Source organism: Aptenodytes forsteri, unplaced genomic scaffold (assembly GCF_000699145.1).
Source record: "Aptenodytes forsteri isolate BGI_AS27 unplaced genomic scaffold, ASM69914v1 Scaffold54, whole genome shotgun sequence".
Classification (NCBI taxonomy): Eukaryota; Metazoa; Chordata; class Aves; order Sphenisciformes; family Spheniscidae; genus Aptenodytes; species Aptenodytes forsteri.
Window position 1 is genome coordinate 18,427,665 of NW_008796044.1, and position 13,758 is coordinate 18,441,422.

General features: G+C 52.7%; 1 protein-coding gene across 2 annotated transcripts in view; it reads right to left on the reverse strand.

Annotated features, from left to right (window-relative positions):
- Positions 1–6,502: 6,502 nt before the first annotated feature.
- Positions 6,503–13,758, reverse strand: part of FGF1 (fibroblast growth factor 1) — a 32,936-nt gene continuing 25,680 nt past the window's right edge. For both annotated transcript variants that reach the window (XM_009285953.1, XM_009285954.2), the window contains exons 3-4: positions 8,443–8,546; positions 6,503–7,405 (exon numbers count right to left, since the gene is read on the reverse strand). In XM_009285953.1, coding sequence (XP_009284228.1) covers positions 7,211–7,405; positions 8,443–8,546 — 299 coding nt within the window. In that variant the 3' untranslated portion in view covers positions 6,503–7,210. The remainder of the gene's footprint in view (positions 7,406–8,442; positions 8,547–13,758) is intronic.

Here is a 13,758-nt window from a genome sequence, read left to right on the forward strand (position 1 = left end):
CAGGCTTCCTTGCTTCAGTTGTTTTGGCTTTTCGGGCTGGGGCTGAGCGCTGTCTCATGGGCGAAGCAGCCCTCTGGGTTAGAGGAAGAGGAAGGAGAAGCCACTTTGTGGGATGAGTGTTTTGCCTGTGATCAAACCCTCCCTTGAGGCTTGCCAGGAGCGTAACCCCTCTCTACCCTTCCTGCTCTCCACGGGGGTCCCTTGCCAGCCCTGGTCCCACGGCGGGGCTGCAGCGGGGGCTTCCCGGGGTGGGAGCAGCACCCGGCACCCCGGGCTGCCCTCACCCAGGGGGAAGCGGAGCAGGGAGGCAGCGGGGGACCCACCACTTCCCGGGCCCCTTTAAGCTCCCTCTGGCTCCATTTGTCAGCCAGATGCCGATCCAGATGTTGGCGCTTCGGTGTCTGCCCGCTGGCACCGGCAGCGCGGGGCGGGGTCCCCGGGCTGCCCCGGCCCCGCCCCGGCGCAGCGGCGCCTCCCCTCCCCATCTCCTGGGCATCCCGCGACATGGGGACATCGAAGGCGGTTTGTTTTGCAGAGGGAAAAGCGTAATTCCTGTGCGCCCGGCACAGAGCAATCTGGGGGGCTCGCTGCTTTTTTCTTGTCTTTATTTTTTTGGTGCGCCCCCCGCCCCGGGAGCTCATCCCTGCCCGCTCCTGCCGGATCCCGCTCGAAAACGAAAGACAAAGCAGAAGCAGCCCTGCTGCTCGCCTTCGCGACGCTTCCTCGTCCGAAGATGCTGAACCGTCCCCGGTAACGGGTGCACTAGGCCGGTCCTGCTCTCTTCTAAACCTGCTGCCGGGTCCCGTAGCTGTTTCCAGGGGCTGTGCTGGGTTTCACACTGTCGGCTGGGAGCTCGCACAGCCTTTCTGCGGACCCTCGGTCCCTGGGGTCCCACGCTGCAGGGGCCCCGGGCTGCAACGAGCTCAGTGAGTGCCATGAAGACAGCGGCTGTCAAAAAGGTCTGGCACCTACAGGAATAATCTCCCCAAAGACACAGGGAGCGGTGAGGGGCCGTGAGCAGGCAGTGGCGGGCAGGACGTCTGCCTTGCATCTAAAAGGAGCTCATGATGGACCGAAGGACCACTGGTCTGTCTGTCCTGCGAAGCAGAGGTGTTACCACCCTTTGGCGTACCTCGCAGCCAAACCCGGCTGTGCTGCCCATCCCTACCCAGCTTTTACCTTTCTTGGGCATTTTCATGTCATACATGGAGAGCATATGGGAGCCATTAGACCCGGATTTACATTCTTTCCTCACGAATGGCAGCATGTCAGAGAGTTGTTTATTTAATGTAAAGTGTGATATTTTTAAAAAATAGCTTCAGCTCTCCTAGTGCAACAGTTTGTGTGACTTTTCATGCCCTTCTTCCTGGTGCAGGATAAACAGTTAACAGGAACTAGCAGTCGGGTTTTAAATCCCCGCAGAGGAGTCCTGAGCCAAACAGAAGGAGGGAGTGGACAAGACTCAGAGCGCTCTGCAGCCCGGTGCTCTGCCTGGCTGACGGCGTGTTGTCGAGGTTGCGGTCTGTTAAGATCTCTGCAGATTTTTAGGTCTAGCTGACAAACTCCTGTGCTGCGCAGCCCGGCTGGGATCTGTGGCCCTTTATTGCCCTTCCCTTTTCTGAGCACTTCTGGATTGGGCAGTCGTGGAAAAAAAGAGTTGATCAGGGATGCCTTCAACCCGAGAGGTTTGATAGGCGTGGAGGCAAAAATATGGCTTTGGAGCCCTGGTGAAGTTGTGTGTGCGGATGCCACAGACCTCAGCACTGGGAGAAGGGGTTGTGGGATCACAGAGGACCCTACCTTCCCTGCGCCACCTCCTCCTTCCACTTCTTTAGGATGTGGAAGCTTTTAAGATCCTGGCAAGATCCGCCAGGAGACAGCACTAGGTTGTAGCTGAAAAAGGCTGAAGTCTAGCCCATCGGGTGCCCTTGGCTGCTGCTGGATTTGAATGCTGTAAATTTAACTGAGCATCCGAACGCTGCCGTCCTTTCCCTGCCCAGCTGTGCCTCCCGAGCTCACCCTCTCATGCAGCAGCACTTGCTTTTCCTTCCTTCCGACACGCTCCAGAAACCCTCTCGCAACACACTTGCGCTCACTACGCTTACTGGGAAAGATCTTCAAGTATAATAATTTTATTAAATCTCACCAGTCTTCCTCCCCCCCCCCCCCCCCCTCCCCCCCCCCCCCCCTCACCTCTCACCCTAAGGACAAAACTCCAAAGCGAGCACGGTTTCTCTGGGTAACGTCATCCTTGCTTGTTCATCTGTCTGAAGCAATTACTGTGGCTTCCTTAGGGATTATTTTTCAGACAAAGTGTTGACATTTTTCCCTAGTTGGGTGTCAAGTGTGTACCTGCGGTGGTAATTTCTGAGTGGCAGAAGTCTAACGAGAGGAATGCCCTGCGGTTAACGAGGTGTTGGAAGACAGCATGGCTAAATCTGGCATTATGCTTTCCAACTTTCCAGTTTAATTAGAAACCTGGATCTCCTGGTCATGCATTCATTCATTTTTTGAGTTGAGAGACAACCCAGCCTTTCACTGGGAAAGCAACCGCAGTGTTTAAGTAAGGTGTTGATGCTGTTGGCTATCCACATCGTTCCGTCATGCCCAACTTTGTGTTTGCCATTGGAACATCATCTGTAGCTTTTCCCAGGTGCCAGACCCACTAGAGCTCCGGTACCAGGGACATCAGCGGTGGCTGGGTCCTTCTCTTGTCCCTTCTTCTCCTGTAGCTCATTGGCCTAAATCCAGGATTTGGGCAGATATTCAGTCCTTACGGGGCACTGCCAGGTACTGGTTTAAATGTCAAACTTCTCAACTCTTATCCACTGCAGTTAAGCAATTACAAGTTCATAACAGCACAGAAGGTAGAGACAGAGGGGTTCAGCCTGCGTCCCTGCCTTGAAAACCGGTGCTGCAGGTGTAGGACGTGGGCACATGTGAGGATGATGATGATAGCCCCATGGGGTAGCCCGTGGCAGCTGAAGGGTTGCAGGGAGCCGTGTGCCTGCTCCTCACCTGCCATTAGCCTGAACCACCTTCACCGAGAGCTGAAAGAGTGTGTTTTACCACTCAGGTAATTAAAAGCATGCACATGGTTTGTGGTGGCAGCAGAGCTGATGAATCATTACTTGTTCACCTTTTAATAGTGGGATCGTGTGCGCTTGGTATGAGTTATATTACGTGTGCTTAGATGTGTAAAATAAGGCAACATTGCAAAACGGTCACAGTTGTTTGCCAGGTTAGGGTTAGCCAGCTAGCTTACCTGGGATGTGATGATAGTGAAAAAACCCAAAGTTACCCTACTGCTGTGCTTAATTTTTTTTTTGGGGGGGAAGGTGCCTGTGAGGAGTAGATTTTTTGCAAGCATTACTTTCTTCTTTAATTAAAATGTTTTAGTTGGTATATACAGTAAAAATGTGCCTTTTTGGCTGTTGGGGATTATAAGTGAAAACTGGAAATTGATATTTGTAGTCCTTCAAGCAGTCAGTGTGCACATAGTAAATACCTGCAAGACCATACATCTGACCTCCCCGTGGGCAGCTGTATGGAAACTTTGCTATGTAAAGGACAAGAGAAGCAGCTGGCATCCCACAGTTCTCCAGGAGGAGCAGAAATTGCCTTTCGGCTTGATCTCCACGCAGTTCCCCCAGATGAGAAAAAACAGCACTGACGGGCCATGGCAACGGGTAGGTGCAAGGAGGGTGCCGGGCGCTGGCAGGGCTGGTGCCCACGGGTGGGCGATGGTCCCCACCCCGCTGGGCTCTGCAGCTGCGGTGCTGCCGAAGCTGCCGCATGCTCCTTCCCTGCCACAGCTCCACTGTTCCCATGCCAGCTCCCTGTTTGCCTGGGAGGACAATTAACCGCGATGCTATCAGCGCTGGGGAAAAGATTTCAGAGCCAGCAAGTGCAAAAGTTCAGGAGTACAGTAATTAGCAGAGCAATTCTAAAGTGTAGTAATTAGTGGCTAATTACTGCTGCAGAAATATGCAAGGCATAGTGCCTTTTCTTCCTCCCTCGCGTGTAGAGATGGCTTATCTGGGGTTTGCCAGGAGCTGTGAGCACTTGTCCCGTGTCCCTGTCCCCAATGGCATGAATGGGAAAAAAAGTGAGTAAGGGGAGCCCAGGTGGGATGAACCTGAGCCCATGGATGCCGTGAGGGCGAACTCAGTCTGCTCTCCAGAGCAAAGGCCCCGGGGCTGTGCCAGAAACAGGGACTTTGGACTCACACCGGCTGGCAAGAGGCCAGGCTGTGACTGTCCCTCCGTCACGCAGGGCCGGGCAGGTCCCCCCAGATCTCCAGCGTAGCGCAGCTTCCCCCCCCCAAGAGCTCAGCGCGTGGGCCTGCAGGGGCTGCCAGCTCATTTATCGTTATTATTTGCAAATGAGGATGAGATAATTGATAAAGCTGCGCTGCTGATTGTGGGGCAGATGACCGTCCCCGGCCGTGTTTGCTCAGGAACAAAGTGTGTCTGTGAAAACCCTCCTGCAGCCAGAGCAGCAAGGTACCACCCGCCGGGGAAGGGCTCCAGCAGTACCCCAAGTGACTGGAAAAAATAGATTGCAATATCTAATTAGCAGACACTGCAGGCCTTGTTTCGGTGTTCCCAGAAGGTGCCGCGTGCGTGCAAACGAGGAGGAGGCTGTGCACAGCCCGCAGCGCCTGGCAGAGCCCGGGCTCGGCCCTGCGTTGTGTAAACAGGAAAGCTGTTTGTGTTCTCTCTTCAGAAAGTTTGGTCCAGAAACATGAGCTCCATTGTTCCGCTCTGAAATACGCTGCGTAGCTCACCTCCGAGTGAAAATTTTCACTTTGCAAAGCTGGGGAGAGCAGCTGAGCTGCTGTAATGCTCCTGCCAAATACGTACTAATGCAGTTTCCAAGGGTCTATTATACAAAAATAAAGGTAAAATGAATTAGATTGCCCATCTTTTCCAAACTGAACATGAGTGCTTTTCACCACTGACACCACTATTTCAACAATGTAATGTTTAACTACCTTAAGTTACACTATGTACCTAAATGCCCTCCCCTTTACTGCTGAATAAGGAAAGTCAGGCCCAACAGGCGGGACCGTAGGAAGGGAAGCATTAGGAAAAGTGTTAGGAAAAGCGTTTAGGAATCATGAAGCTCAATGGCCCTGTGCCTGACCCCAGCTTGTGGCCCAGGGTAAAGGAGAAGATAAAGTTCACCTCATCCCTCAGCCGTGTGAACTGCAGCAAGTCCTGGTTTCCCTGGATTCCCCCCCCCATTCACTAGAATTGCAAAATCTGAATTGTTATAGTAGAAACAATAAAGAGTGCACAGGCTGTGGGCACCCCTGCGTGCGGTGGGAGCGACATTTGCAGTCTGACCAGGCTGCGTCACCCGCCCGCCCCGGCACAGGGTCCCCCAGCTCCCTCTGCAGGTGTCCCCGTTTGCGTGCCCCTGCTCGGGTGCTGCCACACGAATGCCTGGCTTTTGTGTCTCAACACACAGCTCATCCCTGTGGTGAAGCAGCACCACGCTCCATTCCCCCCTCCCGAGAGATTTAGGCTTTTTTACTCAAGCACCTCTTAATTTAAGACCAAATATAGCCTGCTGCAACATTTCCTATCAAACTTTATTGTTCTGCCACTGTACCAGCATATCTTATTTACAGCTCGAAACCTCAGTCCAAGACTGACAGGAGGACTTAGCCGAACGTGAGTTTCGGCGGTTTTCCCCCCCGCCGCGATGCCGGGGCACGGGCTGCGTGGCACTGCCCCAGCTCCAGCCTTGCATAAATGAAGGGCTCCTGTGCTTTTGCTTCCTCAGCTGCCGAATCCATCCCATCGACCGTGGCACCCCTGGCCACGTCTCCGCATACACATCACCCACAGCCGGGCCGTGGCAAGTCACATGGGTGCAACGGAGTTAAACCTATTCCCAATTTACTTTTTAATGCAGTATCACCAGAAAGGATTAGTTAAAGGCTTTGGGCTAGTCTACACATGAGGAAACTCGCTGTAAGGTAAAATGCACTTGCCACGCAGAAAGAAGTGATTAGAGAAGTGCTGACTCGGCAAGGCTTTGCCCCAGTGGTGCCTGGGCTGACCTGTCCCCCCGTGCAGCTCGTGCCTGGTCACCGTAGGCGTCTGCAAGTGCCCGAGGTGGACGGGGGAAGACGAGCCGGGGTAGAGCATGGCAGCATGGTGCTCCCATGTTGCTCTCGCCTGGCAGGAGCGGCTCTTGAGCTGCTTGGGAGATCTGCTTCGTGCCGGGAGAGGAGAAACCCAGCTTCATGGAGGGTTTGGGAGTCACCAAGGAGGCCCCAGTGTCGTTTTTAGAGCCCCATTTAGCCAGATGCCGGGGGCGTGGGAGGAAGCCCCCTGGGAACGGGGTGTGATGCACTGCCACCGTCATATGGGCCGTTCCTGCTGCACCATCACACCCTCAACATCAGACTTCAGTTGCTCCCACCCTGCCCCATTCTCACTGGGACAATGTCAAGGGACTTTGGTGCCTAGAATTACTTATGAACATGTTGTTGAAGAGACAGGTTTACTTAATAAATAAATACAAATAACATATGGCAGGTACTAGCATGAAATATAGCAATATTCATGTTGTAAGGGAGGCTAAGTTGTCTAGGGCTTGGAGCTTTTGGCTGATGATAGTTTAACTTTATACGCTAAGGATATCTGCAAGCATTTAACCAGGCTGGCACTCGATAACGTGACTGATGGTGCAATCTGAAATTTCTTGAAGGGCATATTAGAAGCTACATACTCAGATGGATAAATATGTTAATACAGCGTACCCAGGGAGGTTTTGCCTCAGAATGACCGGGGACAGTAAAAGCGTGCGTTCCCCTGGTATCCGGGGTGTCGTTGGGGCAACCTTGGCCATGTTTCTGGGTGCCTGCCCGAGGCAGGTTTGTGCATGTCCCCGGGAGCTGCAGTGTGGCCACTGCACGAGCTGGCCCTGCGTTGCCGACAGACGGCAGAGGGCAGGGGGAGGCGGGGGTGCCGGTGGACCTTGGGGGGGTGTCAGGGCTTTTCCCCGCATCTCTGCAAAGCTTCGTGCAGAGCGGAGGAGCTCTGCTTTGTCTATTTTTGGTAAAGCCTTTACCTAAAGCTTGGAGCTCTAACATTTGGCTCTGTCATACTAGCCAAAAAGAGAGTGAGGGAAAAGGAGGAGGTGATGGTTGGGTTTTGGGGTTCAGGTCGTCTCTGAGCTCCTGGGATGTGGCTTAGTCGGCTGAGATGGGCAGCGGGAGGAAGAGGATCGCCTTCTGGCCATAGTGAGTCCGCGGCCCCAGCTTGCTCTTCCCATTCTTCTTCAGACCAACAAACCAGTTCTTATCCGCGTGCTTTTTGGAGACGTACGTGTTGTAATGGTTTTCTTCGATCCTTTCAAGGAACAGGCACTCCTCACCCAGTAACTGCTGAAAGAGAGCCCCGGGTAATGACAGTGAGATGGGGCGATGCCGTAGGGAGAAGGATGCATGTTCCTAACGCAGCGATCTGGTCGGGCACTCCCTGGCTAGGATGCTATCCAGACCCGCCTCTGAGATCTCCGTGCCCCAGTAAAGTTCATATTTAAAGCGTGGAGGTAAGTAGCCTTGATTTAGTCCCCTGGGCTACTCCTACAGTAACTTGTCCATGACTTGGGCATTTTATGGCAGTAACCTGTAAGCTGGTCCTGGCACTGGCTCCTGTGCTGGCACTAACCTGTGCAGTGGCAACTGCAGGTTTGGGGCATGAGCACAGGGAACAAACCAGCTCTTTGGTGAGGCTAAGCAGCCTGTGACCAGGATTACGTGTCACACACTTTGCTATAAATGGGACTAGTCTCAAAGAACCAGATTATTTTCGGTGACTCCGTGCCCTACAGCTCCTGGGCACAGGGAGGGTAAGCTCCTGCCTTGCACAATCCCGCTCGCACTGGGATGTCACGGATGTTGTTGCTGCCTCCAGCAACAGGGCTCGGTGCAACCAGGATACAGAGGAAAAATGCGGGGAGGTCTTTGCTCAGTGGCTGTGGGCCATTGCCTGGGGCTGCTAGCAGCCCTGAACCACCTCGCAAAGCCGTGGAGAGGCGGCAGGAGGCAGGCAGAGGTGTGAGCAAGGCGCTGCCGGAGCTGGAAGAGCTGGGTTGGAGGTGCACCTGCCCTGCGCTGCCGGGGTCCCCCCCCTGGCCCCGCTCGCAGAGCTGGCAGCTGCCAAGGGGACGCAAAGCAGCTGCTGCTCTAGATATGGAATATGATATTTGTCAAGTGTTTGAGGCAGGGTGGTAAATGGTGTTATTTGATTATTTATTTATTTCCCCCCCAAATAAAGCCGGCTGGAGAGTGGCTGTCCAGCTACCAAAATAACAAACAGAGGCTAATTGTTGCTTGTGGTTTGCATTACTCAGAGCTACGAGATTTCTGCAAACCTCAAACCCTCTCCGTGTCTGGTCCCACATAAACCTCCTACTTACCGAGCCGTAGAGCAGCCCATTGGTGTCCATCGCCAGGTACTGCCCAGACTTGGTGCTCTTTATATACACCTCTCCCACGCTTTCCGCACTTAGCTGGAGTTGAACTGAAAGTAAAAATAAACCAACAACAAATGTAAAAGGAAAATAGGAAAAGGAAAAAAATAAAGGTTGTCAGAGATAATGTCAAGGCTGCTAGGAAAGTTAGCAGGATGGTTTTGTTCTGAAGCCTGGCTTATAAAGAGTTTATAAGAAACAGTACAGCGTGTAATAAAAGTGTCTCCTTGTACCCTCTCCTTCAAAGAAACCCCACAGCCATGTTTTAGGAAGCAAAGACCAATTTTTTCCTTATTTTACATCAAAGGAAGGGCAGCCTTTTGGTTAAGATGCTGGAATGGGACACAGGAGATTGGGGTTTTAATTCTGGCTCTAATTTAAAAATTTCTCATGTGGTTTTGACAAGACACTTAAGGAGTGACATATGAAGAATTATTTTGAGAGCTAAACCAGGGACAGGCAGACTTCAGATGCCTGCGTTGCAAAACCCTGATCCAAAGCATCCCATCCAGCAGTGTGCCATGGCTGGCACGTTATCCGGCGCGTCGTAGGCGGATAGTGGAGAAATAGAAAGGGCTGATCTTCATCCTAAAAAATACCTCCCGTCGGTAGCCATGAGCCACATCTTAGATTGTCCTAGTTTGCAGCGCTAACGTGAATTTCATGCTAAACCAAGATCTGAGCCTGCCAGCGCAAAGGCTGGGCAGGGGCGGTGGGTTCATGGTTATGCCGCATCTGGTCATGCAGCCCACCGTGCACTGGCTTTCCATCCCTGTCACCGATGCCAGACTTCAACTAGAAACTCCGGGGCAAAAAAAGCTCTTTATTGGCCTTGTACTGCGGGAGGGGAGCGGCTCAGCTGCAGGCTGGGGTGTCTGGGCCACCTCCCTCCTCTGCTCAGTATCCTGTACCTAACACAGCAGATTTAACCTTTCTATTTGTCTGGTTACTTTTTTTTTCCCCCGTGAGTTTGTTTTTTTCTTACTTTGCTAATCACATGAGTCTCGGAAAAACGATTAAAACTTGGCTCAAGTTCTTGTTAAACATATTTATCAGGAAGAGGCAAGGGAAGAGGCCATTTGGTTGGAGAGAAGCTTTGGGAGGGCAGCTCTCTAGCACTGTGTGCTCAGAGAGGACCCTGTACCGCTCTCATGGGTGGGCAGGAAAACTGAAGTCTGAGCAATTAGCAGCCCCGCCAGCATGCACGGAGGGCTGCGGCTGTCGTCAGTGTGACTTGCAAAATCCAGCTTTTCCAAATGATCATTCCCATTCCCTACTCAGCTTTTTTTCCTGAGCTTATACTGTAGGGATTTGTAACAGAAATATTTAGATTGGTTTGAATGAAGTATGAACGGATGCCTCAGCTCCAGCTCCTTCCTTCTTTTTAAATTTATTTTATTTTATCCTTTTTTGGACGAGGTAAAAGGTAATGTTACCTCTTGGCATAGCAGAAGCCCTCGTCCCAGTGAAATCTTTGCTGTAATGGTTCACATTCTTCATTTTTGTTGTTTCCTGCTCGGTAAATGATGGTTAATTAGTAAATTGCGTGGGTGCAGATTTGCGGTAATATGCAATCCCGGTGCTTGCCTGGTTGCGGCTGGGAGCTGGCAGCCGGCAAACCCCGCAGCTGGAGAGCCCCCAGCCTGCCTTGCACTCCCTGTGGTGCTGCAGCCCCAGGATGTGGCCAAGGAAAAGTCCAGCCAGGAAAAGAGGGAAATGAGATAAAAATGATGATATTGTCCTAAAAATTGCCACGGAGAGAGGGGAGCGGGGGGACCCTCCAGCTGCCGATGGGGACGTTAAGGTCTCCGGCCGCAGAGGGAGGGAGAACGGCGGGTCCGGAGGAAGGATCTCACGCACAAATTCTTGCATTTTTTACAGGTCTGTACAGATATTTCCTTCCATGAAGTAATGGGATGAAACAGAGAAAATAAGGCTGTTTGTGGAAACGAGCGTGGACTTCATCCTTGAGGGTCTACAATGTCCTGGTAAGTTTTCTTTTCATCTCACAGTGCAAACTTGAGATGCCCACGGACGGCAGCAAAGGACACGGTGAGGGGATCCTTACATAGGGCTGGATGGGGAGTGCTTGGAGTGAGTGACTTCTGTTCTCCTTAGAGATCCTCCCTGATTCGGTGGCTAGCACCTGGCAAGGCGATTTAAGATAAAAATAAGAATTCTTGATATTTATCTGGAACAAAATGCACATGGGCATGGGCAGTTTGCAAAGCACCAATGCAGGCCTTAATGCAGCTGTGCACGCTGGGTCCCGGATGAGCCGCGGGCGTTCCTGTGCCTCGTCCCTCCCCAGGGGCCTCTCTCCCCGCTGTCATCTCCAGGTTGCCCGTATGAATCTGGCTTGCTCCGCGCTGGCCGGTGCTTGTCCCAGCTGTGTAAGCAGTATCCCACGGCGGAGGTCATGGTCTGGGCTGCTCCCCTCACGCGCCGGGGACTTGTGCTGAGCAGCTCCGGTGTTTGCCAGGCGCAGGGGCAGGACCATGGGCAGCTGTCGGTGCTCAGAGGCAGGGCACCTCGCCGGCAGGGCTGCTCCGCTGGCACACAGCCCTTCCAGGAGTTTCCTCTGTAAATATTTGTACGTTCGGATATCCAAATTTACGAGATCATTTACAGGAGGTTCCTTTCTGGCAGAGGTTTCCAAACACCCGGCCTGGTGTTTGCCAGGCGCAGGGGCAGGACCGTGGGCAGCTGTCGGTGCTCAGAGGCAGGGCACCTCGCCGGCAGGGCTGCTCCGCTGGCACACAGCCCTTCCAGGAGTTTCCTCTGTAAATATTTGTACGTTCGGATATCCAAATTTACGAGATCATTTACAGGAGGTTCCTTTCTGGCAGAGGTTTCCAAACACCCGGCCCCAGGCCAGCAGCCTGCGGAGGTGTGAGCGTGCCGGGGTGCAGCGGGTGCCATGCGCAGGAGTGCTGCCTGCGCTCGCTGCCCGCGCTTGCTGCCTGCGCTCGCTGCCTGTGTGCATGGTGCAGCTGTGGGGACCGGCAGCTGGAGGGAAAACGCTCACTCCCTGGGGACGGGGTCGCCTCCAGGGTGACGGGCTCGCTTTGCCCGGGGGAAGAAGGCTGGGCTGTGTGGTGGCACCCGTGCCATGAGACGGTGGGCTCGAGGCTGGGGTGCAAGGGCTGGACCCTTGTGTCCTCGCTAGCACCTCATGTCCCGGGAGATGTCACCTTGCCACTGACTGCAAACCTGTGCTGAGCTCCCCAGGGCACACAGATGTCTCTGCGTCCCCATCTGACTCCAGCAAAAATCTCAGCTCTGCAAAATGTTGCAGAGACGCCTGTTGAGCTCGTACGGCCTCTCCAGCTGCTGGCTTGTGGGTCCTGTGAGCCTGGTCCTGTCTTCTGCAGATCCTTTGGGTTAGCATCCTCCCCAGCCTCTTGCAGGGGTTTGAGAAGGGTTACGTGCCTAGTTTATTCCAGGCTGGAGGCTGCCTGCCCCGCACTGTGTTTATCCAGCCTTGGTGAGCTCATCCTCACCCGTCCCCCAGCGTCGCCGTGTGCTGTGTGAGTGGTGGGGAAATGGCGTTTATAATTAAAACTCTGCTATAAACTGCCTATCATTAAAACAACAATAACAAGAAAGGTTAAGTTTGGGGGAGAAAGCCACATGTATGCTTGTGGTTTAAAGAAAATAAAAGTGTTTTTCTTAGAATTTGTAAGGCAGACTTGGCTCCTCCCAGCCCTTCTTTGTAACCAGATAGGAGCCTGGCAGGTCCCACTTATATTCCAGTAAATGTTCAGGATATGGTGTACCCAGAGCTTTCTGCTGAGAACCAAGAGCTCCGGCACGCGGCGGTGGGGAAAAGCCCAGCCCTGCTGCCTGCAGAGCATTGCGGGGAGCTTTGCTGCGCTGCTGGTCCAGCCCTCCTCGGGCATCGGTTTAAAAAAATCCTCTCAAGCATTTTGGGACTGCAAGAGCCCTAAAAGCTTAAACCTTCCCACGCGATTCCTTGGATTTTGTGTCTTTGTCCTTACACAGCCATTTTCTCTTTTGTCTGAGTGGTTTGCCCGGGGAGGGGGTTGCTCCGTGCAGCCTGGCCGGGCTCAGCAGGCAGAGCTGCCGAGGGCAAGGGGCTTCTTGGTGTCAGGGCCAGGTATTCAGCTCTCATCTAAAGGCTTTGCACGGCTTGGTCAAAGCAAGAGAGCCTCAGCACTGCACCTTGGCTCTGGTCATGTGAGCTGCTGGTGAGGAAAGAGCTCTCGACGCCTTTGGTGACATGGACAACTACTGAAAAAGACAAGCGTGCATCTTTCCTTGCCATGCAAGATAGTATTATTAATTTTTTATATTACAGTTTGCCCTACGTCAGATAGTCTGTAGCACTTCATAATAGTAGCATTTATAAAAAAGGCACTTTTTGGTGAACGCATCCTGCCAGCTTCTTAGGATGAACTTTGATGCCAATTATGGAGAACGAACACGCTCCTGGAAAGGCAGTGGGATGTGCAAATGGTAAGATGAGCGTTGGTATCTGCGTGGGCAGTTCATCCCAGCAGCAGATCCCCAATGTCCCATGGGCTGGAGCTGACAGCATCACTGACTGCAGGGAATGGGGACGGGCAAGAGGAGTCTCTGGCCACGGATGGCCCGTTAAATCTTTGTGACACACAGATGCATGTAAAATGTCTTGAAACTGCTTCAGCATACAATAAGCCATACTTGTTTTCAGAAAAAAAGTGAATGGTAACATGAGTGCATTTCTAAAGCCATAAGTCACAAAATAACTCTCTTTCACCTGATTCTTGCCTCTGTTGGGCTTTTGCATCCTGCAGGAATTTAATTTGCTGCGTAAGGGGGGGAGGGAAGTTCCCCAAAGGCAAGGGGACACTGTGTGCAGAACATACAGATAAAATCCATTCTGCACGCAGAGGAATCTGGGCCTGACCTCCTGCTCTGGCTCACGACTTGATGTGCGAAGAGGCACAGCTGCAGTGCGCTGCTGGGAAACGTTGGATTTGCACAGCCCACTATGGTGCTGAACCTTCTAAGCCAGAGTAAATGCAAAGATACCATAGAATTATGGGTGATGGCTGCATGTGTGTAGGATGTGAGGCTGCTCCTAAGCCTTTTTTTCCAGCTGCCAGCTTGCTGTGTAAGCCAGCCATGCCGCAATTAGCGCTTTGGTCCTGTATGGTCTGCCTGCCTGTGACTACTTTGATAACCAGTTTCATAGAATCATAGAAGAGTTTGGGTTGGAAGGGACCTCTAAAGGTCATCTAGTCCAACCCCCCTGCC